This window comes from Scyliorhinus torazame, chromosome 8, assembly GCF_047496885.1.
Source record: "Scyliorhinus torazame isolate Kashiwa2021f chromosome 8, sScyTor2.1, whole genome shotgun sequence".
NCBI lineage: Eukaryota > Metazoa > Chordata > Chondrichthyes > Carcharhiniformes > Scyliorhinidae > Scyliorhinus > Scyliorhinus torazame.
The window spans coordinates 138,375,761-138,402,997 of NC_092714.1; the positions used below are offsets into that span (position 1 = coordinate 138,375,761).

General features: G+C 48.2%; 1 protein-coding gene across 7 annotated transcripts in view; it reads left to right on the top strand.

Annotated features, from left to right (window-relative positions):
- LOC140428147 (RCC1 and BTB domain-containing protein 2-like) overlaps positions 1-27,237 on the top strand; it is a 352,551-nt gene that overhangs the window by 111,649 nt on the left and 213,665 nt on the right. For 3 of the 7 annotated variants that reach the window (XM_072514263.1, XM_072514262.1, XM_072514264.1), the window contains one exon: positions 8,228-8,358. In XM_072514263.1, the coding sequence (XP_072370364.1) occupies positions 8,228-8,358 (131 nt within the window). Of the gene's footprint in view, positions 1-8,227; positions 8,359-23,730; positions 26,541-27,237 lie in introns of those variants that run through there. The other 4 variants (XM_072514265.1, XM_072514266.1, XM_072514267.1 and 1 more) reach the window with 2 other exon arrangements.

Sequence of the window (27,237 nt, forward strand, 5' to 3'; positions counted from 1 at the left end):
GCCCAAAACATATGTGCGTGGTTTGCCGGGCTCCCACCACACCTCCCACATTTGTCCTCCACTCCAAAGAACCTGCTCAATCTTGCTCCCGTTATGTGTGCTCTATGTAGCACCTTAAATTGAATCAGGCTAAGCCTGGCGCATGAGGAAGAGGAATTTACCCTGCTTAGGGCATCAGCCCACATACCCTCCTCTATCTCCTCCCCTAGTTCTTCTTCCCACTTTCCTTTTAGTTCGCCCACCGACTCCTCCCCCTCTTCCCTCATCTCTCGGTAAATCTCTGACACCTTGCCCTCTCCGACCCACACCCCTGAAAGCACCCTGTCCTGTATCCCCTGTGTCGGGAGCAACGGAAATTCCCTCACCTGTTGTCTAGTAAATGCCCTCCCTCACCTGCATATATCTCAAGAAATTTTCCCGGGGCAACTTATACTTTTCCTCCAATGCTCCCAAGCTCGCAAAAGTCCCATCTATAAATAAATCTCCCACCCTCCTAATTCCCAACTGGAACCAGCTCTGAAATCCTCCATCCATTCTTCCTGGGGCGAACCTATGGTTGTTCCTGATTGGGGACCCCACCAGGGCTCCCCGCACCCCTCTCTGTCGCCTCCACTGTCCCCAGATATTCAATGTTGCCGCCACCACCGGGTTTGTGGTAAACTTTTTAGGTGAGATCGGTAGCGGCGCCGTCACCAGCGCCTCTAAACTCGTCCCTTTACAGGACTTTCTCTCCAGTCTTTTCCACGCCGCTCCCTCACCCTCCATCATCCATTTACGTATCATTGCCACATTGGCGGCCCAATAGTAATCGCCCAAGTTCGGTAGTGCCAATCCTCCTCTGTCCCTACTACGCTGAAGGAACCCCCTCCTTACTCTCGGAACTTTCCCTGCCCACACGAAGCTCGTGATGCTCCTGTCTATTTTATTAAAAAAGGTCTTAGTGATTAGTATAGGGAGACATTGAAATACAAATAAGAACCTCGGGAGGACCATCATCTTAATTGCTTGCACCCTGCCCGCCAGCGATAGAGGCTGCATGTCCCACCTCTTGAAGTCCTCCTCCATTTGTTCTACCAACCGTGTCAGATTAAGTCTGTGCAAGGTTCCCCAACTCCTAGCGATCTGAATCCCCAGGTATCGGAAGTTTCTTTCCACTTTCCTTAGAGGCAAGCCTTCTATCTCTCTACTCTGGTCCCCTGGATGTATCACAAATAATTCACTCTTCCCCATGTTTAGCCTATACCCCGAGAAATCCCCGAACCCCCTCAAAATTCGCATAACCTCTATCATTCCCCCCGCTGGGTCCGACACGTATAACAATAGGTCATCCGCATATAACGAGACTCGGTGTTCTTCTCCCCCTCTAATCACCCCTCTCCATTTCCTGGAGTCTCTCAACGCCATGGCCAGAGGTTCAATTGCCAACGCGAACAACAATGGAGACAGCGGGCATCCCTGTCTTGTTCCCCTATATAGTCGGAAATACTCCGATCTATGTCGACCTGTAACTACGCTTGCCGTTGGAGCCCCATAAAGAAGTCTAACCCAGCTAATAAACCCGTTCCCAAACCCAAACCTCTTTAACACTTCCCATAAATACTCCCACTCCACCCTATCAAATGCCTTCTCTGCGTCCATTGCCGCCACTATCTCTGCCTCCCCCTCCACTGGGGGCATCATTATCACCCCTAATAGTCGTCGCACGTTAACATTCAGTTGTCTCCCTTTTACGAACCCTGTCTGATCTTCGTGCACCACCCCCGGGACACAGTCCTCTATCCTCGATGCCAGTACCTTTGCCAACAATTTGGCGTCCACGTTCAACAATGAAATGGGTCTATAGGACCCGCACTGCAACGGATCTTTATCCCTCTTCAAAATTAACGATATCGTCGCCTCCGATATCGTCGGGGGTAGAGTCCCCCCTTTCCTGGCCTCATTGAACATCCTCACCATCAACGGGGCCAACAAGTCCACATATTTTCTGTAATACTCCACCGGGAACCCGTCTGGTCCTGGGGCCTTCCCTGCTTGCATGCTTCCCAGTTCCTTAATAACCTCGTCCACCCCAATCGGTGTTCCCAGGCCTACCACCCCCCGCTCCTCCACTTTTGGGAACCTCAATTGGTCCAGGAACTGCCGCATCCCCTCCTCTCCCTCTGGGGGTTGAGACCTATACAGTTCCTCATAGAAGGTCTTGAACACCTCATTTATCTTTCCTGCCCTTCGCACCGTGTCTCCCCTTTCGTCTCTAATTCCTCCTATCTCCCTCGCTGCTGCCCTCTTTCGCAATTGATGAGCCAACAGGCGACTCGCCTTTTCCCCATATTCATACCTCCTCCCCTGTGCCTTCCTCCACAGTACCTCCGCCTTTCTGGTGGTCAGAAGGTCAAATTCCGTCTGGAGTCGTCTCCTCTCCCTGTACAATTCCTCCTCCGGGGTCTCTGCAAATTCCCTATCCACCCTTAAAATCTCCCCCAGTAATCTTTCCCTTTCCTTGGCCTCTGTTTTCCTTTTGTGGGCCCCAATGGAGATCAGCTCTCCTCTGACCACCGCTTTTAGTGCTTCCCATACCACTCCCACAGGGACCGCGCCGTCGTCATTGACCTCCAGATATCTCTCAATACACCCCCGCACTCTTGCACACACTCCCTCATCCGCCATCAGTCCCACATCTAATCGCCAGAGTGTTCTCTGCTCCCTTTACTCTCCTAATTCCAGGTCCACCCAATGTGGGGCATGATCCGAAACCGCTATGGCTGAGTACTCAGCTTCTTCCACCCTAGAGATCAACGACCTTCCCAAAACAAAAAAATCTATCCGGGAGTACACTTTATGGACATGGGAGAAGAAGGAAAACTCCCTAGCCCTAGGTCTAAGAAATCGCCATGGATCCACTCCCCCCATTTGGTCCATAAACCCCTTAAGTACCTTGGCCGCTGCCGGCCTTCTTCCGGTCCTTGAGCTGGATCTATCTAGCCCCGGGTCCAGCACCGTATTAAAGTCCCCCTAAAATCAAGTTTCCTACCTCCAGGTCCGGTATACGCCCCAGCATCCGTCTCATAAATCCCGCATCGTCCCAGTTTGGGGCATACACGTTAACCAACACGACCTCCATTCCCTCCAGCCTGCCACTCACCATTACATATCTACCTCCGCTATCTGCTACGATGTTCTTTGCTTCCAATGCGACCTGTTTCCCCACCAAAATGGCCACCCCTCTATTCTTTGCGTCCAGTCCTGAGTGGAACACCTGTCCCACCCATCCTTTCCTTAGCCTAACTTGGTCCGCCACCTTTAGGTGCGTCTCTTGGAGCATAACCACGTCTGCCCTTAGTCCTTTCAAATGCGCGAGCACTCTGACCCTTTTTATCGGTCCGTTCAGGCCTCTCACGTTCCACGTGATCAGCCTCACTAGGGGGCTACCTGCCCCCCTCCCGTGTCGACTAGCCATTACCTTCTCTAGGCCAGTCCCATATCCCGCCTCCGCGCTCCCGCTCGCTCCCCCAGCGTCGCACACCATCCCCGCCCACACACTCTTTAGCCATTTCCTTTTGGATTTCCGCAGCAGCAACCCAGTTGTCCCCCACCCGCCCCCCCCCTCCCTCCCCCCCTCCCCGCTAGATCTCTTTCTAGCATGATTGCTCCCCCCATATTACTTCCGTAAGTCAGCTGACTTCAACTGACCCCGGCTACTCCTGCTCACTCCTCGACCCCCCCCATGTGGGGAACTCCCATCCGCCTTGCGCCTGTCTTCCCGCCTTATTCTTTCTGGTGCGGGAACATCCCTTTACCTGACCCGCCTCTTATGGCGCAGCTCCCTTTCCCCTCCCCCTCCCCTTCCCCATTCTCCAACTATGTCCCGTCTTTCCCTCCTCACCGGCGCCCACATTTCCCCAATGTCTCCCCCCTTCCCTGTTTACTTCTCAATTAACTTCCACCGTAACATTAACAATAACATTTCCTGCAGCATCAGTCCCTCAGTTCCGATCCAATTTCTCTTCTTTGATGAAGGTCCATGCTTCCTCCGCCGTCTCAAAATAATGGTGTCTCTCCTGATACGTGACCCATAGTCTTGCCGGCTGCAGCATCCCGAACTTCACCTTCCTTTTATGCAACACCTCTTTGGCTCGGTTGAAGCTCGCCCTCCTTCTCGCCACCTCGCACTCCAATCCTGGTATACCCGTACCACTGCATTCTCCCATCTGCTACTCCGCACCTTTTTAGCCCATCTCAGGACCTCTTCTCTATCCTTAAGGTGGGAAAATCGCACGATTATCGCCCTGGGTGGTTCTCCCGCTTTTGGTCTTCTCGCCGGAATCCGATTTGCCCACTCCACCTCCAAGGGGCCCGTAGGGGCCTCAGCACCCATCAGTGAGCTCAGCATCGTACTTGCGTACGCTCCACAGTCCACTCCTTCCACACCCTCAGGGAGACCCAGTATCCGAAGGTTCTTCCTTCGCGCTCCATTTTCTAGGGCTTCGATCCTTTCAGTACACTTTTTATGAAGTGCCTCGTGCGTCTGTGTCTTAACCGCCAGGCCCAGGATCTCGTCCTCAATATCTGTCACCTTCTGCTCCGCCACGCGGAGCTCTGTCTCCTGGATCTTTAATGTCTCCTTGAGCACCTCAATTGCCTGTAGCAACGGGGTCAGCACCTCCCTCTTCAGCAGCTCCACGCACCGTCTCACAATTTCATGCTCAGGCCCCCATGTCGCCTGCGCTTTCTCCGCCGCCATCTTGTACTTCTCTCTTTCTGACCTTTTGGTCGACGATTCCTCGCGCTGCAGCCGCCGCCGCCGGTTTTTTCCTCCTTCGTTTGGGGGGGACTCCCTTCTCACACGCCCCACACCGAGTTGCGTCGTCGAAAAATTCCCCGTTGGGGCTCTTAAAAGAGCCCGAAGGTCCGTCGGAGCTGGAGCCGCCGAAGCGTGCGGCTAGCTAGGCATCACCGCAACCGGAAGTCCCTTCAGTGGCCTTGATGAGGTCTTTTCACAGTTGTTCCCTCTGCTGCTAGAATTCACCTTTGATACAGGCCCTCAGGTCAGCTTGCAGCTTTAAGCTTGCCCTTCCCCCGCCTGCATGCTGGAAGAGGCCCTGTTTATCCTGCAGTTGCAGCCAAATCTTTTACTGTTTCTGCGTGTGTCTGGCAACCAAGAGACATACCCTTCCTGGGGGACACTGTCGGGGGAATATTGCAGCCTTCTTTCCACACCGGGAAATGTCAAACAAATGCCGTGGGGGCCCTGTAAAAGAGCCCAAAAGTCCGTTCCAAGCAGGAGCTGCCGAATATGCGACCTAGCTCTGCATAGCCGCACCCGGAAGTCCTGCCGAGGTTCTTGGTTATCTTTCAAGCTTTCCCGATCGTATTGGAAAGTGGACACGATCATTTCTGACATTGTATGGGCGGGGAAGGTGCCGAGGGTGGGGAGGGCCGTGCTACAGAGACAGCAGGGGGGGGTTGGCATTGCCGAACTTGCTTCATTATTATTGGGCGGCGAATGTGGACAAGGTGCGGCAAGGTGAAAGAGAAAGGGTAGAGTGGGTTAGGATGGAGGAGGAATCTTGTAAGGGGTCTATGGTGACGGAAGCGTTGCCAATGGCTCCGAGTAAGTATTCAGGGAGCCCGGTGGTGCAGTCCACGGTGAAGATATGGAATCAGCTGAGGAGGCATTTTAGGGTGGAAGGGATGTTGGTGCTCACGCCGTTGTGCGAGAATCATGGGTTCGCGTGGATAGTGTATATACAGGAGGTGGAGGGAAGTTGGTTGGTCAAGGTGAGGGATCTGTATTTGGAGGAAGGGTTTGCCAGCCTGGAGGAGCTAAGGGAGAGGGTAGAGCTGCTGAGGGGGAGTGAGTTCAGGTATCTGCAGGTTGAGGACTTTGCGCGAAAGGTCTGGAGGAGGTTCCCTAGGTTGCCGGGATACACTCTGCTGGAGCGACTGCTGCTTCCGGATGTGCAAGGGGAGGGAAGAATTGGGAATATATATAAGTGGCTGGGGAGCAGGGAGGCGAGCAGGTGCTGAATATCAAGGAGAAATGGGAAGCGGAGTTGGGAATGGAGATCAATTGGGGAGTATGGAGTGAGGCACTGTGAAGGGTAAACGGGACCTCCTCTTGTGCAAAGATGAGCCTGATACAGTTTAAGGTGGTGCACAGGGTGTATATGACTCGGGCGAGAATGAATGGGTTCTTTCGCGGGGTAGCAGATGAGTGTGAGAGGTGTGGGTGGGGACCAGCGAGTTTTGGGGTTATGAAAAATTGGGAAAATTCTGGGCGGGAGGGTTCGCGGTCTTAGCCAGGGTAGTGGAGGAGGAGGTGGACCCGGACCCTTTGGTGTCGATATTTGGGGTTTCAGAGAAGCCGGAGATCATGGAGAGGATGAAAGCCAATGTCGTGGCCTTCGCCTCTCTGATTGCACGGCGGCGAATTTTGCTGGAATGGCGGTCGGCACCGCCATTGGGGATAGCGCCATGGTTGGGTGATCTGTACGACTTCTTGCGGTTAGAGAAGATAAAGTATGAGTTACGGGGCTCTTCAGGGGAGTTTGAGGAAAGGTGGGGATGTTTGTGACCGAGTTTGAGGAGCTGTTCATCGCGGGGGGGGGGGGGGGGGGGAGGGGGGAGTGAAAATGGGGGGAAATCTGTACAAACTGTATAGTTGATTGATGGGAAGTATGTTTCCGGGGCATTATTCGCTGTAACCGGTTTTGATACTTGTTTATAATAAAATACATTTTCTTAAAAAAACAAGAAATCCAATAGAGAATTCAGAAGAAGTTTCTTTATCCAAAGTGCAGAGAGAATGTGGAACTAACTATCACATTGTAGTGGGCGATGCAAATAGTATGGATGCATACTATAAGAAGCTAGACCAGCATTTGAGGGAGAAGGGAATAGATAGTTAAGATTGGCAGATTTAGATAAGGAAAGGTGGGAGGAGGCTTGAGTGGAGCACCAGTACCGGCAGACTGAGCTGATTGGCCTGTTTCTCTGCTGTATAACTCATGTAATTCTATGTATCTGTTACAGAGTGTACTTTTGAGTATAGAGTGTTTTTATGAGCTTGTCTCCTATGTAATTGTTTTACTGGCGTCTGTCGAGGGTTCTGGGCATATGTGGACTTTGGCGGGCTTTTCAGTCTGCAAGAGGGTGACCTGTAAGCAAGACCTGTTTTACTAATGCTCCTGTTTTCATAATTATTACTGTTACTGCTATTCTACTGAGTTGTTGTCAATCAACGTTATTTATTTAAATAAAGAAGTTCCTTCTTTTAAACAACACATTTGACTACTTCCTTTGTGGTCTCAAATTACCACAGTATCCATCTTAGAAAATCCAAAATGTGCTACGGAGTGATGGGGAAGGAGAGAGTATATTTCTTAGGAAAGTGGTACCAGGATTGGGATCAGCAGGGACTGTACAATTGGGTTGAATGTACCTGAACTGGGCTGGTATCAAGGTTCTGGCAGAAAGGATAGCTAGGGATGTAAGTAAGTAAGATTTTAAATTAATAACTTGGGGGAAGGTAATAGAAATTACAGAAAAATAACAAAAATTAGGAAAAAACAGTAAAGGGCAATCTAAAGGAAGGAATAAGGATATAATAAATGGCCAGAAATAGGATCTGGTAAAATAACTACTAAAAACTGTATGCAGCAATATAAGTTACACTGAACACAAAATAATGAATTGGAGGCAATCATTTATGGACAAGACCCACCTAGAGGGATAACTGAATCCTGAGCACATAAAGACCAAGATTGGTAACGATATATTGCAGGATATAGCACGGGAAGGAGGGGAGCTGGACTAGTTGTCCAAGTAAAAATAGCAAAATGACAGTGGCCAGAGAAGGGCTACAGAATTGTTTCTGGGAAATATGAAGTACATAGGGAGGACTGAATACAATGATTGTTCTGCTGGTGGAAATTGCCATTCAACCAGGGCTAGTTTGAATCGCCAATAAGTCTGTTGTGCCTGACATAATTGTAGCTGTCGAAATATAATGGTCACCCTGCTACAAGGCTAAAGATTTCCACTGATCTCAATGATACATTGATTAGGATATGTACAATGATACATGCATTGTATTTAATATATGCAAATAAATGATATATTGTTTAAAAAACCCATAATATAAATGGGCTTGGTTTTGATTTGAAAAGTAAAAAAGTGCTCTTTTTCAAAACACTTATGTTTAAAAAGATTATTACTTTTTACCCTACAGGCCTTTTAGATTTGGCAGCATTTTACGGAGAGAACAGCTTAAAAAACCTTTGTGAGCAGACTATTAAACAAGGCATTTCCGTGGAGAATGCCATCACTTTACTGTCAGCTGCAGTGAAATATCAGGCAAAGGTAGGAGAATGTACACGTCCTTACAGTTTGAAAAACTGTTCACCGCTACTCTGTACACCCCTTAGCCAATTTTGTACCCATACTGCCATGAACTTTAATTTCACTAACACATTTATTATTGTGCACTTTATCAAATGCCTTTTGAACGTTTATAGACTAACATCAACTGTGATACCCTCATTGACTCTCTTCATCATTTCATCAAAGAACTCAAACAAATTAATCAAATATGATTTTCCTTTAACAAATCCACGCTGACTTTCATTTAGCAACCCATATTTTGCTTGGTTCTCGCAATATTGACTTGTAAATGTTTTCCCACCACTGACAGGCTCACTGGCCTGTAATTTAATCTTTTTTTTTGAACAGTGTGTAAAATCCTCCGGTCCACTGGCACCGCTCCTAATATACAAGGAGGAAGGGAAGACTGTGGCTAGGGTCTCTGCAATTTCCACGTTTGCTTTCCCCAGTATCTTAGGATCCATCTCATCTGAATGAGAGGATCTTTTTATTTTGAGGATTATTAACCTTTTAAGTCCTTCCTGTTTATTTTTGTCCTCTCCAAAGCTGCTCCGACCACTTCCTTCACTGCTGCATTCCCAGAATCCTCTTCTCTTGTGAAGACTGAAGCAAAGCACTCATTTAGTACCTCAGCTATGCCCTCTGACCCTGAAAGATCTCCTTTTCTCTCTCTTATAGGTCCCACCATTCCTTTGTCTACACTTATATTATTTATATGTTTATAAAAGACTTGGGTTTCCTGTTGTTAGCTGTAAACCTAGTCTTCTCTTTGCCCCTCTATATTTTGTTTAGATCTCCCCTGTACTTCTGTATTCAGTTTGATTGAACTTTATTTGCCATAATTTTTTGTTTCATGTTATTTCTGTATCTTTAGTCATCTTTGGATATCTTCCTTACTCCCTTGTGAGGAAAGTGTCTACTTTGTACCCATACATTCTCCTACTTTGAGGCATCCTCCTATTGTTCATATTCTGTTCTTCCTACCAATGTTTGATTCAAATTCACCTGGGCCAGATTACTTTTCAACTTGTAACCAGCCTTCTCTGTTTAAATTATTTTACCTTTGATTGTTCCTTATCCCTTTCCATAACTTTTCTAAACTTAATGATATTGGGATCAGTATTTTCCAAGGTTTCCACTGTAATATGTTCCACTCGCCCTGCTTCATTCACCAGGACTAACTCCAGCACTGCTTAAACTAATCAAGAAAGTTTTCTTGTACACATTTTAGAAATTCACCTGCCTCTTTCACACTTGCTAACTCAGTCTGTATTGGGATAATTCCATTATCACTATTCTTGCATCTGTCTGTAATTTGACTGAAAATCTGCTTCTCTATCTCTTCCCATTATTTGACAATCTATTGTATATATCCAGTAGTGAATTAGTTTCTCTATTGTTCTTTAATTCTAACCAAATAGGTTCTGTGTTTGGCCCTTCAACTAAATCATTCCTTCCCAATAATATAATTTATTAGCTTATTTGATCAACACCTTCCCTCCTTTCTTTCCTTCCCTGTATTTCCTAAATATCTTGTAGCTAAGAATATTAAATTCCTAGTCCTCCCCTTCTCGGAGACTTCACCTCACCTACCTCATTTATAGTACATATACTCTGAACCCATCTTAGACTGAAATAAAAACAGAAAATGCTGGGACTACCCAAGGTCTGATAGCATCTGTGCAGAAAGAGTTAAAAGTTTCAGGTCAATAACCTTTCATCTTTATACTGTTACACATTTGCCAGCTGTCTGATTACCTCCTATTTCTGAATGTATCTACTTTAGAGCACAGGTATTGTATATCCACTTCCACATCTACCAGCTGTCCATGTATCCCTACCAGCACACAGGTGTAATGTTGTAACTCCTTTGATGTCCAAACATTGTACAGAATGAACAGGTTATAAATTCATATACAACTTTAAACAATGCTTTAATAGTACTACTCACCATTAATGTGATGGATGGAGGTGATTGAGCATAAGTGCATAATGTTTGGAGTGATCAACATGCTGACAATACTTCACTTTCATCTCAGCGAATGATGAAAATCCACTTTCATTAACAATTCAGGGAATGCTGCTTGCATTTGAACCTGAACCTCAACCAACTGCTTTTGTTGAAACCATATGCTCCTGCAATGTTGTTTGCAGTTGCAGAGCAGCCTGGAAGGTACTGTGCAGGAATTTTTCTGTTCAAATTTGCACATGTAAAAAAAAAAAGGCTGCACGTAACAACATTTTGCCTAATCTTGACTTTTCTGTCAATTGAGGTATCCAGGACAAGACTGTGGTGCATGGATACTGTTGAAAATGTCATGAAAGGGTAGCAGGCTCCAGCGGTTTCATTTCTCTAGATATTTATCATACCAGTTTCACCTAAATCTAGGATGATAGACCCATCAGTTTAACCTAATTGTACTAAGAATTAAGGCACCATTACTAATAATTAAGGCACCATTTTTAATTTTGATGATTCTTTGCAATTCAACATTTCCTAGAAACATATTCAAACACTGCAAAGTTTAAAAATAAGAAGGGCCCTGATGCCTCACAGCGCTGAGGACCCGGGTTCGATCCCAGCACCGGGCCACTGTCCATGTGGGGTTTGCACATTCTCCCCGTGTCTGTGGATTTGTGCAGAGTAGGTGGATTAGTCACGCTAAATTGCCCCTTAATTGGAAAAGAATGAATTGGGTGCTCTAAATTTATTAATAAGAAGGGATATGTTCCCAAGAAACAAACTTACTCCAAGTCCGTTTCAGTAACGCAATCCAAAGCACTGGCCATCATTGATGAACTTTTCTCTTCACCCAGATGGATCAATTTGAACACATTCTGGCCGGGATTCTCCGACCCGGAGCTGGGTCAGAGAATCCCCGGGGGGCGTGAAAAACGTGCCCCAACGCCAGCTTCCCCATTCTCTAGCGCCATTTTTCAGGTGCCGGTGGGATCACTGCCACGCCGGTCGGGGGCTGTTGACAGGATCTCCCCCCGGCAATTCTCCAGGCCACGATGGGCCGAGTGGTTGACGAGTTTGGTTGAGTCCCGCCGACATGGATTACTCACCTCCCACACGGCGGGACCTGGCAGGTGAGTGTGCGGGGCCCGTCTTGGAGGTGGGAGTAGGGGGATCCGACCCGGGGGGTCCACGGTGGCCTGGCCCGCGATCAGGGCCTACCGATCGGCGGGTGGGCTAGTTCCATGGGGGCCTACTTTACTGTGCACCGGGCCCCTGTAGGGCTCCACCATATTGCCCAGGGGCCGGTGCAGAGAAGGGTACCCCCCGCGCATGCGCAGGAATACGCCGGCCGTTCCGCGCATGCGCGGATCGCGTGGGTCGTTTCCCGCCGGCTGGAGCAGCGGGGATGACTCCGGAGCCAACCTAGCCCCCTAGATATGTGAGAATTCCTCACTTTCGGGGGCCGTTGGCGTAGTTTTCCTGCCGGCGTGGGGACATAGCCCCATATATAGAGAATCCCACCCTCTATTTTAGTTAGCATATTAAAAGATGTCTGATGCGGTTTCTTTAAATAGTTTGTTCCCTTTAAAGTATGACACTATTCTTGGTCAAGTTATATGTTTCAGATTTAAATTAGGATCTATGCATACATAACCATCATTGATTTTTTTCAAGAGATTAGTAAAGTTGGTGAAAATGACAATTTTCAAAGCATGGAATAATTTTAATTCCTCCAAAAGAAAAACTAGTATGAAAGTGAAAAATTAACATCTTGAAAGATAAGTGGGAATTACACTATAAAGGAGAAAATCTTGGGCAACAACAAACATTTTTTTTAAGTTGAACAATTCAACCAAGGAATATTCCAGCTTGTTTATAACCAGGCTTTACCATTCCCTGTAATGTGTAATTGGTAGTGATAGTCTGGTATATTCTTAATAGAAAGTAGTTCTGTCAAAACCAGGTTAACACAGCAATTGGCAGTTCCACTTCCCAAAACGAAACCTGCGGAAATGTTGCAAGCGCAAGCCATAGACTGTTTTATTTTTTAAAAATATTTTAATTAAGGTATTTGCAGAATTTTTATAACCATAACAAAAACAATAACATTGACATGGTAAAATAAACATTTCCCCACCCGACCCAATCTTCACACACCTCAACCATCTAACACCTATCCGCCTGCCCCCCCCCCCCCCCTCCCCCCCTCTCCCCCCCCCTCCCTTCAGAATGCTGCTTCTGCTGACATTTTCATTTTCCCCGAGAAAGTCGACGAACGGCTGCCACCTCCGGGAGAACCCCAGCATTGACCCTCTTAAGGCAAACTTTATTTTCTCGAGACTGAGAAACCCAGCCATGTCACTAACCCAGGTCTCTACACTCGGGGGGCTTCGAGTCCCTCCACATTAAAAGGATCCGTCTCCGGGCTACTAGGGAGGCAAAGGCCAGGACGTCGGCCTCTTTCACTTCCTGAACTCCCGGATCTTCTGACACTCCAAAGATCGCTACCTCTGGACGCGGCACCACATGAGTTTCTAGCACCGTGGACATTGCCGTCTCAAACCCCTGCCAAAACCCTCTCATGTGGACATGATTTGCTGGGGTTCCCGCACACCTCACAGATCTATCTTCTACCCCGAAAAACTTGCTCAACTTTGCCGCCATCATGTGTGCCCGGTGGACCACCTTAAATTGTATTAGGCTAAGCCTGGCACATGATGAGGAGGAATTGACCCTGCTGAGGGCATCCGCCCATAAACCCGCCTCTAACTCTCCACCTAGCTTGTCCTCCCACTTGCCCTTAAGCTCCTCCACCGGGGTTTCCTCCGCCTCCAACAGCTCCTGGTAGATATCCGACACCTTCCCCTCCCCCACCCAGGTACCGGAAACTACTCTATCCTGTATCCCCCATGGCGGCAGCAGCGGAAAGGCCGGCACCTGCTTTCTCAGGAAGTCTCGCACTTGCAAATATCTAAAACCATTCCCTGGCGGCAGTTTAAATTTATCCTCCAGCGCCTTCAAGCTGGGAAAGCTCCCGTCTATTAACAGATCCCCCATCGACTTCCGGGTGCGGCGATGACCAGCTAAGTCGCACGTTTCGGCAGCTCCCGGTGGAACGGACTTTTGGGCTCTTAATAAGAGCCCCAACGGCAATTTTAACGGCTAAAAGCACTGTGCGGTAAACCAGAAGGGAATCCCCCCCTGGATACGGATGGAAAAAGGAGAGGAAAGTGGCCGGATTGCGGTGGATCCTTTAGAGCAGCGGCAAGGAAGGCAAGCAAAAACCAAGATGGCGTCGGAAGGTGGCAGTTTAATATGGGGCCCTGAACAACACGAGTTTTTGAAACGCTGCGTGGAAGAGCTTAAAAAGGAGATGAAGAAGGAGCTGTTGGCCCCGATATTACAGGCGATTGAAGGGCTAAAAGATGAGCAAAAGACCCAGGAGTGGGAGCTTCGGGTCGTGAAGGCAAAGGCTGCCGAGAACGAGGACGATATACAGGGCCTGGTGGTGAAGACGGAGATGCATGAGGCACACCATAAACGATGTGTGGAAAGGCTGGAGGTGCTGGAGAATAATGCGAGGAGGAAGAATTTAAGGATTCTTGGTCTTCCTGAAGGTGCAGAAGGGGCGGACGTCGGGGCATATGTGAGCACGATGCTGCACTCGTTAATGGGAGCGGAGGCCCCGACGGGTCCGTTGGAGGTGGAGGGAGCATACCGAGTGATGGCGCGAGGACCGAGAGCAGGAGAAATTCCCAGAGCCATAGTGGTGAGATTCCTCCGTTTTAAGGACAGAGAGATGGTCCTCAGATGGGCAAAGAAAACTCGGAGCAGTAGGTGGGAGAACGCGGTGATCCGCGTATATCAAGACTGGAGTGCGGAGGTGGCGAGAAGGAGGGCGAGCTTTAATCGGGCCAAGGCGGTGCTTCATAAAAAGCAGATTACATTTGGAATGCTGCAGCCGGCAAGACTGTGGGTCACATATCAAGGGAAGCACCACTACTTTGAAACGACGGATGAGGCGTGGACATTTATTGTTGAAAAGAAATTGGAATAAGCGGGTTATTAAAAAAGAACGTTTGAGACAAAGTGGTGGGGCGAATATGGGGGGCGAAGAGGGGGGAAAAAGGGGGGAGAGATGATTTTTATATTGTTAATCCTGCGACCCGGTAACAAAGAGCTGGGGGCGTTGGCCATTGGGGGCGGGGCCAAAAGGGAAGCGCGGGCTTTGTTCCCGCGCTATGATAATTATGGCGGGAATAGGGAAGCAGGAAGGAGGGGGTGTCGCACGGTGCGAGCCGAGGTCACGGGGGAAGCCGAGGTCACGGGGGGAAGCCGAGGTCGGCCAGAGTTTGCTGACTTCTGGGAGCAACATGGGGGGTGTAACTACGCTAGTGGGGGATCTAGCGGGGGGGTGGGAGGGGGGATTTACTGGGTTGCTGCTGCTGGGGAGAAGGGGGAGCTGGTATGGGGTGAGGTGGGCGGGGCGGGAGGGCACCACCTGGGGGGGACACAGCTGCGTGGGAACCGGGTGAGGTGCTGGATAAAAGGGGATGGCTAATCGACAAGGGGGGGGGGGTAAAGAGCCCCCCAACCCGGCTGATCACGTGGAATGTGAGAGGGCTGAACGGGCCGATAAAGAGGGCACGGGTACTCGCACACCTTAAGAAACTTAAGGCAGATGTGGTTATGTTACAGGAGACGCATTTGAAACTGATAGACCAGGTTAGACTACGCAAAGGATGGGTGGGGCAGGTGTTTCATTCGGGGCTAGATGTGAAAAATAGGGGGGTGGCTATACTAGTGGGGAAGCGGGTAATGTTTGAGGCAAAGACCATAGTGGCGGATAGTGGGGGCAGATACGTGATGGTGAGTGGCAAATTACAGGGGGAGGCGGTGGTCTTAGTGAACGTATATGCCCCGAACTGGGATGATGCCAACTTTATGAGGCGCATGTTAGGACGTATCCCGGACCTAGAGGTGGGGAAGTTGGTAATGGGTGGAGATTTTAACACGGTGCTGGAACCAGGGCTGGACAGATCGAGGTCCAGGACTGGAAGGATGCCGACAGCAGCCAAGGTGCTTAAAGACTTTATGGAGCAGATGGGAGGAGTAGACCCATGGAGATTTAGCAGACCTAGGAGTAAGGAGTTTTCGTTTTTCTCCTATGTCCACAAAGTTTATTCGCGAATAGACTTTTTTGTTTTGGGAAGGCCGTTGATCCCGAAGGTGAGGGGGACGGAGCATACGGCTATAGCTATTTTGGATCACGCTCCACACTGGGTGGACTTGGAGATAGGGGAGGAAAAAGAACGGCGTCCACCCTGGAGAATGGACATGGGACTAATGGCGGATGAGGGGGTGTGTCTAAGGGTGAGGGGGTGTATTGAAAAGTACTTGGAACTCAATGATAATGGGGAGGTCCAGGTGGGAGTGGTCTGGGAGGCGCTGAAGGCAGTGGTTAGAGGGGAGCTGATATCAATCAGGGCACATAAAGGAAAGGAGGAGAGTAGGGAACGGGAGCGGTTGCTGCAAGAACTTCTGAGGGTGGACAGGCAATATGCGGAGGCACCGGAGGAGGGACTGTACAGGGAAAGGCAAAGGCTACACGTAAAATTTGATTTGCTGACAACGGGTACTGCAGAGGCACAGTGGAGGAAGGCACAGGGTGTACAGTACGAATATGGGGAGAAGGCGAGCAGGTTGCTGGCCCACCAATTGAGGAAAAGGGGAGCAGCGAGGGAAATAGGGGGAGTGAGGGATGAGGAGGGAGAGATGGAGCAGGGAGCGGAGAGAGTGAATGGAGTGTTCAAGGCATTCTATGAAAGATTATATGAAGCTCAGCCCCCAGATGGGAAGGAGAGAATGATGTGTTTTCTGGACCAGCTGGAATTTCCTAAGGTGGAGGAGCAGGAGAGGGTGGGACTGGGAGTACAGATCGAAATGGAGGAAGTAGTGAAAGGAATTAGGAGCATGCAGGCGGGGAAGGCCCCGGGACCGGATGGATTCCCAGTTGAATTTTACAGGAAATATGTGGACTTGCTCACCCCGCTACTGATGAGAACCTTTAATGAGGCGAGGGAAAGGGGACAGCTGCCCGCGACTATGTCAGAGGCAACGATATCGCTTCTCCTAAAGAAGGAAAAAGACCCGCTGCAATGCGGGTCCTATAGGCCTATTTCCCTCCTGAACGTAGACGCTAAGATTCTGGCCACGGTAATGGCAATGAGGATAGAGGATTGTGTCCCGGGGATGGTCCATGAGGACCAAACTGGGTTTGTGAAGGGGAGACAGCTGAATACGAATATACGGAGGCTGCTAGGGGTAATGATGATGCCCCCACCAGAGGGGGAAGCGGAGATAGTGGTGGCGATGGATGCCGAGAAAGCATTTGATAGAGGGGAGTGGGATTATTTGTGGGAGGTGTTGAGGAGATTTGGATTTGGAGATGAGTATATTAGATGGGTACAGCTGCTGTATAGGGCCCCGATGGCGAGCGTGGTCACGAATGGACGGGGGTCTGCGTATTTTCGGCTCCATAGAGGGACGAGGCAGGGATGTCCTCTGTCCCCATTATTGTTTGCACTGGCGATTGAGCCCCTGGCAATAGCATTGAGGGGTTCCAGGAAGTGGAGGGGAGTACTCCGGGGAGGAGAAGAACACCGGGTATCTCTGTATGCGGACGATTTGTTGTTGTATGTGGCGGACCCGGCGGAGGGGATGCCAGAGATAATGCGGATACTTGGGGAGTTTGGAGAATTTTCATGATATAAACTGAACATGGGGAAAAGTGAGTTGTTTGTGGTGCATCCAGGGGAGCAGAGCAGAGAAATAGAGGACTTACCGCTGAGGAAGGTAACAAGGGACTTTCGCTACTTGGGGATCCAGATAGCCAAGAATTGGGGTACATTGCATAGGTTAAATTACTTCGGTTGGTGGAACAGATGGAGGAGGACTTCAAGAGATGGGACATGGTATCCCTGTCACTGGCAGGGAGGGTGCAGGCGGTTAAAATGGTGGTCCTCCCGAGATTCCTCTTTGTGTTTCAGTGCCTCCCGGTGGTGATCACAAAGGCTTTTTTCAGAAGGATTGAGAAGAGTATCATGAGTTTTGTGTGGGCCGGGAAGACCCCGAGAGTGAGGAAGGGATTTTTGCAGCGCAGTAGGGATAGGGGGGGGCTGGCACTACCGAGCCTAAGTGAGTACTACTGGGCCGCCAATATCTCAATGGTATGTAAGATGGGAGAAGAGGAGGGAGCGGCGTGGAAGAGATTGGAGAGGGCGTCCTGCAGGGGGACTAGCCTACAAGCTATGGTGACGGCGCCGTTGCCGTTCTCACCGAAGAAATACACCACAAGCCCGGTGGTGGTGGCTACTCTGAAAATTTGGGGGCAGTGCAGACGGCACAGGGGAAAGACGGGAGCCTCGGTGTGGTCCCCGATAAGAAATAACCATAGGTTTGCTCCGGGGAGAATGGATGGGGGATTTGGAACATGGCAAAGAGCAGGAGTAACACAATTGAGAGATCTGTTTGTAGATGGGACGTTTGCAAGTCTGGGAGCGCTGACCGAAAAATATGGGTTGCCCCAAGGGAATGCATTCCGGTATATGCAACTGAGGGCTTTTGCGAGGCAACAGGTGAGGGAATTCCCGCAGCTCCCGACGCAGGAGGTGCAGGACAGGGTGATCTCAAAGACATGGGTGGGGGATGGTAAGGTATCAGACATATATAGGGAAATGAGGGACGAGGGGGAGATTATGGTAGATGAGCTGAAAGGGAAATGGGAAGAAGAGCTGGGGGAGGAGATTGAGGAGGGGCTATGGGCTGATGCCCTAAGTAGGGTAAACTCATCGTCCTCGTGTGCCAGGCTAAGCCTGATACAATTTAAGGTGTTACACAGGGTGCATATGACTGGAGCACGGCTCAGTAAATTTTTTGGAGTAGAGGATAGGTGTGCGAGATGCTCGAGAAGCCCAGCGAATCACACCCACATGTTCTGGTCATGTCCGGCACTACAGGGGTTTTAGGTGGGGGTGACCAAGGTGCTTTCGAAGGTGGTGGGGGTCCAGGTCGAACCAAGCTGGGGGTTGGCTATATTCGGGGTTGCAGAAGAGCCGGGAGTGCAGGAGGCGAAAGAGGCTGATGTTTTGGCCTTTGCGTCCCTAGTAGCCCGGCGCAGGATACTGTTGATGTGGAAGGAAGCCAAGCCCCCGGGTGTGGAGACCTGGATGAATGACATGGCAGGGTTTATAAAGCTGGAACGGATTAAGTTCGTCCTAAGGGGATCGGCTCAAGGATTCACCAGGCGGTGGCAACCGTTCGTCGAATACCTCACAGAAAGATAGAGGGAATGGAAAAGAAGAAGACAGCAGCAGCAACCCAGGGGTGGGGGGGTGGGGGGGGGGGGGGGGGGGAGGAACCAGAAGGACTCTCAGGGATGTTAGTGTATAAGTATAATATGTATAGGTTGTTGTTATAGGTAATTGTATACTGGACTGCTGAATTGTATTTTTGGAGAGTATTTATTTGGGACAAGGCAGTTGCCATTTAGTTTTGTTTTTTAATTTTGATGTTGTTTATATATTATTTATTTCTTGTTTAAAAAACTGGCCATTGTTATTTATATTGTTATATTACTGTGTAAAGGATACACAATGTACTGTTATGGTTGGCCAAAAATTTTGAATAAAATATATATATTTTTAAAAAAACAGATCCCCCATCCTTCTAATTCCTGCCCTCTGCCAGCTCTGGAACCCGCCATCCAGCCTGCCCGGTGCAAACCTGTGGTTGTTACAAATCGGGGTCAAGACCGACGCACCCTCCACCTTCTTATACCTCCTCCATTGCCCCCAAATCCTCAGTGCCGCCACTACCACCGGACTTGTGGAGTATCGGGCCGGCGTGAACGGCAGAGGTGCCGTTACCAATGCTCCCAGACTGGTGTCTTTACATGACGCCGCCTCCAACCACTCCCATGCCGACCCCTCCCACACTACCTAATCATGGCTATATTAGCCACCCAGTAGTAGTTGCAGAAGTTCGGCAGCGCCAACCCACTCTCTCCCCCCCCCCCCCCCCCCCCCCCGACTGTGCTCCAACCACATTTTTTCTTCACCCGCGGGGTTTTATTCGCCCATACAAAGCCCAAAATGATCTTGTTCATCCGCTTGAAAAAGGCCTTAGGGATGAAAATGGGGAGGCACTGAAAGACAAACAGAAATCTGGGGAGGACCGTCATTTTCACAGTCTGTACCCTCCCCGCCAGTGACAGCGGGAGTATGTCCCATCTCTTAAAGTCCCCTTCCATTTGCTCTACCAACAGGGATAGATTAAGCTTATGCAGTGCCTCTCATTTCTGAGCCACCTGGATTCCCAGATAGCGAAAGCTCTTCCCTACCATTCTAAGCAGCAGCTCTCCCAGTCTCTCCTCCTGCCCTCCAGCCTGAATCATGAGCATCTCACTCTTCCCCATGTTCAATTTATACCCCGAAAAACTGCCAAATTCCCCCAAGATCCGCATAACCTCTGCCATCCCCTCCAACGGGTCCGAAATGTACAAAAGCAAATCGTCCGTGTAGAGCGAGACCCGCTGCTCCCCCCCCCCCGGAACTGAACCAGTGAAATCGAGGCCTGCGACATTGTCGGAGGGAGGATTCCCTTCTCTCTAGCCTCGTTAAATGTCCTCACCAGCAGTGGGCTCAATATCTCTGAGAGCTTTGCCCGACTGCATGACCACCAGCCCCTTGATAATTTCCTCAATCTCAATTGGGGCTCCCAGCCCCTCCACCAGGTTCTCCTCCACCCTCGGAAACCTCAACTGATCCAGAAATTGCCTCATCCCCTCCACTCCAGCCGGGGGTTCCGACTCATATAATTTACTGTAAAATTCTTTATAAACTTTGTTCACACCCCCTGGGTCCAAGACCATGTTACCATCCCTATTCTTCACTCTACCATCTCCCTGGCTGCCTCTCTCTTCCTAAGCTGGCGCGCCAACATCCTACTCGCCTTTTCCCCGTATTCATAAACTGCCCCCTTTACCTTCCTCAACTGTTCCACTGCTTTCCCTATGGTCAACAACTCAAACTCCGCCTGCAACTTCTGCCGCTCCCTCAGGAGCCCCGCGTCCGGGGCCTCCGCATATCTCCTGTCCACCCGGAGTATCTCCTCCACTAATGTCTCCCTCTCCACCCGTTCCCCCTTTTCCCTGTGGGACCGAATCAAAATTAGTTCCCCTCTAACAACTGCCTTCAGAGCTTCCCAAACCGTCGCTGCAGATACCTCTCCCGTGTCATTTGTTTCCAGATAGTTCTGGATGGCCTTATTCACCCGCCCGCAGACCGCTTCATCCGCCAGCAACCCCACATCCAGTCTCCATAACAGATGTTGCCCTCTCTCCTCACTGACCCGCAAATCCACCCAATGCGGGACATGATCCGATACTGCAATTGCCGAGTGTTCCGTCCCCGCCACCTTCGGTATTAGCGCCCTGCTCAGAACAAAAAAGTCAATACGAGAGTAAACCTTATGGACGTGAGAAAAAAAAAGAAAACTCCTTCGCCCTCGGCCGTGTAAACCTCCCTGGATCTATACCCCCGATCTGTACCATAAAACCCTTCAATTCCTTTGCCACAGACGGCCTCCTCACTGACCCAGATATCGACCGGTCCAATTCATGATCAATGGCCGTCTCTTGTAGCATTGCCACGTCTGCCTTCAGTTCCCTTAGATGCACGAACACGCGAACCCTCTTGACCGGCCCATTCAGTCCTCCCACGTAATTAGCCTGGACGGGGGGGCTTCCAACCAGCCCCCCCCCCCCCCACCTCCTCCCTGCCGACTAGTCATCACCCTTTTTAGGCCAGCCCCGCACCCCCGATTCCCCAAGTACCCCCATGAGCAGCAGCCGTTCTCGACCTCCCATTTATTCCCCGATAATAGTTCCTCCCCTGTCATCAAAGCAGCCTCCCCCCCCCCCCCCCCCCAACAGCACCAGAAACTTCATCCCCCAGGTCAAGTACCAGTTTAACATTTGCTCACCCCCCACTGCGCTTCCGAGAGTCAGCTGAACCATGCTGACCCCGATAAGCCCCGCCCCTGGTGCCAAACAGTCTGTCTCCCTATTGTTCGAACCTCTTCCCCCCCACATGAATAAACCTTTTAACAGCATCACATTGCCCAGTAAGTAAACAGCAGCAAAAAAAAAAATGAAAAGACGAAATTAACATGAACCAGTGAAGAGACGGTCACTTAAAACAAAACCCAGTCTCCCAAAGAATATCTCTAACTTCAAGACCCCCTCCCCCCCGCATCAAATCCCTGCAAGACAAAGCACCCTCCAACCATCACCACAGCCCATTATTTCACCCAGAACGACATAAAATCTCTTTTCTTTTAAAAAAAACAGTACAGTATTACGAACCACCACTACAAAACTTCTCCACAGCTTAAATGTCCTTTAAATCATCTCCAGCTTTTCTTTAATGAATGTCCATACATCGTCCGGCGTCTCAAAATAAAAGTCCTGTTCCTCGTGCGTAACCCACAGCCGCGTTGGGTACAGCATCCCCGAACTTCACCCCCTTCTTGAAGAGGGTCGCCTCTGCCCATTGGACCCAGCCCGTCTCTTGGCCAACTCCGCTCCCAGGTCCTGATAAATACGCAACTACAGTTCTCCCACTTGCTGCTCCATTCTTTCTTGGCCACCGCAAGACATGTTCCTTATCCGTAAAACGGTGAAAACGTACCACCATGGCCCTTGGCGGTTCATTCGCCCTGGGCTTCCTCGCGAGGGCTCTGTGCGCACTATCCACCTCCAGGGGCCGAGGGAATGCCCCAGCCCCCATCAACTTCTCCAGCATGTCCTTCACATATGCCCTCGCATCCGATCCCTCACTGCTTCAGGGAGGCCAACAATTCTGAGGTTCTGCCTCCTGGACCTATTCTCCAGCTTCTCCTGCATCCTCTTCTGGCAGTCGTCCAACACCTCCACCTTGTTTTCCAGCACGGTTATATAGTCCTCCTGGTCGGATAACTTTTGTTCGATCTCCTGTATCACTTTCCCTGGGTCTCCTGATTCAGGACTACTTGATCAATCGAAGCCTTGATCGGGTCCAGCGTATCCTTTTTCAGCTTGGCGAAGCAATCCTCAAAAAATTTTACCAGCTGCTCCGTCGACCACTGTGCCAGCTCCGCTTGCTTCTCAGTACCAGGACTGAGTCGTTTCACACAGACACTTCTGGTCCAATTCTCCATACACCAGAAAGGAAATCGCCCTTACTGTAGCACAGTTCACCGATTTATCCCATTAAATCCGAGAAAAGTCATGGGAAAAAGGTCCGAAAGTCCGTTACAGGCGGGAACTATCGAATGTGCGACCTACTCCTCCATGGCCGCCACCGGAAGTCCCATAGACTGTTTTATTTAACTACCCCATGTTGTTATCAATCCTAACAACAGAAGAGTCTACAAGTTGTAATTTAATGCAAATGCAAATCACAATGAATTGGGAAAGCGTGAATTGAGTGAGAACAAGGGAGGTTCCATCATTAGACATGTAATGAAGAGTCTTGCATGCCCATCGGTGATGTCTTACACCAGGGTTACACGTGACAGTTTGGGAATCCTTGCTCTAGTGCTATTTGTTTTTCCCAATCCTCTCAGAACCTGGTTTCTTATGTTTATCCTAGTGCCTTTCCTATGACAAAGTAGTTTAAACCCTAACCCGCAATGCCAGTTATACTCCCACAAGGCTGTTGGTCTCAGCCTTTAGACGCAACCTTTCTAGCCTGTACAGGGCCTCCAGTCCAAGAACTGGGCCCAATGCCCCAGGGATCTGAAAACCTCCCTTCTGTGCCATTCTCAGTTGCTTGTTGATCTCTCTTATTTTACTGTTCCTCCTCACTAGTTTGTGACAGTATGTATCTCGGAGATTACTACCTTTTTGGTATTTCTTTATAACTTGCTCCTGAAAGTCTCACTACAAGATATCAACCTTTTTCTGTTTGATGTAACTGATTTTGCCTGTTTCCCCCCCCCCCATCTCAAAACAAAATCCAGCAAAATAAGTTTTCCCGTTGCCGTTGCGCCACTATCACTTATCGTGTTAGAAATTAAACTGAATTGTCACTAAGTTGTCACAGATTGCAATCACATTTGGTTTCATGCAACCACCTTTACTGGAGCTTGTTGATCTCTCTACTTAAGTGCTACTTAAAATGAATTGTACATTTTTTTCCAATAGTTTTTCCTAAGATTGGTGAATAAAAGGAATTCTGTGCTCGAGGTACCTAGATCTGTCTAGCTTGTCACCTTGAAACAGAATGTTATGGGTAATTAGTTGCTTTGAATTGCCTTCGGATAAATTAAGTGAATTGTTTTTCTAGGGGTTGGAAGAGTTTTGCTTTAAGTTCTGTGTCAATCATTTGACAGCCGTGACGCAAACACAAGGCTTTTCTGACATGGACCACGAACTCCTGAAGAATTTCATCAGCAAGGCTGGCAAGCACGGAGCATTCCGGAATTGAAGCAGAAACTTGAGCAGACACTGAATGCACCAGAGTCGCCTAGTCACCTTTTAGTTTTTTCTTCCCCTCTTTCTAATGAGTTTATCTGCCTCTACCCTTTAGGCATCAGCTCTGGCAGGTTGAATTCCACAAGTACCAACTGACACTGCCCAAGAAGCTATTATTTCTTTGTCTTCAACACGCTGTTCAAGTCGGGAAATATTTTAGCTGAGTTCCTTGCTTGGCATTGAGCTGTGCAAAATCCTAGTGAGAGTTTGTTCAATAGTCATCTGGAGATGGGTCCTGATTTTTTTTCCTTCCCTAACCGCTGCCCCAGACGAGTCAGATTGGACCAAGGATCAAACCTGGAACCGCCAACATCTGAATGGTTCAGCTGCATGTGAAAAGAAAAGCTTACGGAATGATTGGGGTATTCTTTTTCCTTTTCAAAAAATAAATTTAGAGTACCAAAATTTTTTCCAATTAAGGGCCAATTTAGTGTGGCCAATCCACCTACCCTGCACATCTTTGGGTTGAAGGGGTGAAACCCACGCAAACAGGGAAGAATGTGCAAACTCCACACGGACAGTGACCCAGAGCCAGGACCGAACCTGGGACCTCTGCGTCGTGAGGCAGCAGTGATAACCACTGTGCCACCGTGCTGCCCCCTTCATTTTCCTTTTGAAGAAAAGGGCCAGCATCAGAAGAATGAAACATGAGATTATGAAAGTCATTCTTTCAATATATTTTGCACGTTAGTACTAGAATTCTATATCTAATGTGTAATTCAGAACTAAGCATTATGGTTTGCTTTAGGAATATCCTTATGATTCCTGTATTTGCTGATTTCATATTTGTCTGATTTCAAACCAATTGTGTTACTTTAGTAATTTTATAATCCTAAAGCTATGGTTTCCACAGTGAAAGCAAAATGAAGGCTAGCACCATGTCCCAAATGACTCATTAGAACACAAGTTTACCAATAATAGCAGATAGAAATTCTTTATTCCAAGCAAAAGGCACCTGGTGAGTGCTGTATCAATAGACACCTTAAGGAGCTGATAAATTTAAATTTATAAAGGAAGGGGAGGCATAGAGGAAGAATTGTCAACAGATAATTAAACATTTTATGAACGCAATAAATCCATTGGTTTCTGGGAATACCAGCAGTGTCATTTGGAATAACTCCGCTGTCACGTCAATGGCGAGATGTTTTAGTAGATTTGTGTGGTGTTGAGGGATAGAACTTTATCTTCAGGTGTTGGCTGTGACTAGGCACTTCCCACAGCTTTAGTGAGCAGAGCAGAACTCCTTGGTTTCCTTTCTGACAGGTAGGAACTTTCCTTCTGTCAGTAAGGAAATAAATTGATTTAAATTGTCTGCTGTTTTAAAGCAGATTTTATTTTGACAGTGAGGAGATTCCATCACCTTCTGGCTTTTTGTAACCTAGGCACAGCTGAAGCTAAGTAATTTTGTATCTCTCAACACTACATCAGTGAACAAACAACCTTCAAGGCTGTTACTTTCTGGCTCCCCAGCATTGATATTTGTGGGGTACCCCAAAGATGTGCTGGGGAATCCCTTTCGGATTGGCATAGAAATTGTCCGAAGTATTAATTTCCCCTGGACAATTGCACTGGGAATCATCTGACAGTGATTTAAATCACTAACTTCAGATGGCTCTGCAGGTGTTATGCTAATAGTAGTCCTGAAATAATTAGAATAAATAAAACCACTTCTAACTTGGAGTAATTATTTAAAAGACCCATGGGTCTTTTCTCCCATCCAAAGTACATACCAGTGTGGGCTGTAGGGAAATTACCAGCCTCGATTTCCGGAAACCTACAGGTAGCATTCTGCTTAAGATACTGGGGTATTATGTGAGGGACACTCATTCTGAACTGTCTTTCCTCCTTGTTGCATCGAGTGGCGCTCTGGCTGAATCTGCTATATGTAAGCAGCAGTATAGCTTCCATCAGAGCTAACAAGTAGATGAGTTACGTGCAACAAGTTTATGTTGTTTGAATAGACTCACCTGAGGGTAGATTTAATACAGGTGCAGATTTGAATACAGCAGTATGTAGATGGACTTGCACTGAATTTGTTCCATAGTGTCCATCTCCCGGTTTAGCTGCAACCCATTATGGCCATCTATTTTAACCTAGCTAACAATTAATGAGGTTACAGCAGTAAATCTGTCAATTAATTTAACATTTATAATGACTGTCCATGAGTAGTTCAAACAGTTTGAAAATGAACATTTGACCGTTATGTATTAGGTACCGGTTTAATCATGTTAGTCATTTTGCCAGAGGCAGATATCAGTAATAGATGTGCATTCAAATTCTTCCATTAGTTCGCTGACATATAAAATTAAGGATATAAATTTAATAACTGGAAAAAGATATTTAATTAATACTGCCCTCAGTATGTTATTGTTTGTCTTGACTGCTGTATTGTTGTTTACCTCTAGTTTTTTGTATGTTACGAACAGTGACTACTTGAACCTTTGTTAAACTTGGTGTAATATTAAAGTATAAGATGTTCAGTATAATCTGTTTCTTTACATTCAAGTCACATAACCGGCTATAAAACTGGATGTTGTTGCAACTATTAAGCATCTCTCGGCTCTCCGCTTCTTTGACTTCTTTGATCAGCATTTAAAATAAAGGATTTAAAAATTGCAAGAAGGAGGAGGATATTATCAATCATTTATTCAGTATTTGTGTGGGACTGGGGTAGGTCATTTGAAAATGGGAACTGTTGTTGGGCATAGACTAACAATGTACACTAAGGTGAGTAGGCAGTGAATATCGTACTGAGAACCTGGTACACCGCATGGGACAGTTGCTAGATACGTTTAGTAGCATCCAAGCATGGCACTCTGATGCTTTGGGTAGATTTGGAAAATAACTCTGGCACTTCTGCCCCAATGCTGAAAGGACAGCTTTTCACTATTTTGATACCCCAAAGATTGCCTTTGGAGCATGTGGTGCAGAGTGCCAGAAAATGATTCAAGAGGGTTAACTGGTTAGTGGATGGGATCAGTTTATTGGGGTATAGATTGGCATCAGTAGTACCATGTAAGGGTCAAATTATATACTTAAAACACATGTTTCCAAAATATAGAACACTTCCCATATGGCCATTTACCAAGCAGACCGTGCTGCTAAATGTTATGCTGCAGTAATCCTCCCCCACTCTTAACAAATTATAAAATACCCTTGGAATAAATATAGATAGGCTTCCTTTGAAATGATGGGCCAGGGAACGGAGTTGGAGATTTGGCCCATTTTGCTATTTGTTAGTGATGGCAGCTTCATCTTTTCAATTCCAATTGCCTGCGCCACCTCAGGATGTGTCACCAGCTTTAAAGTAGGGGAGGAA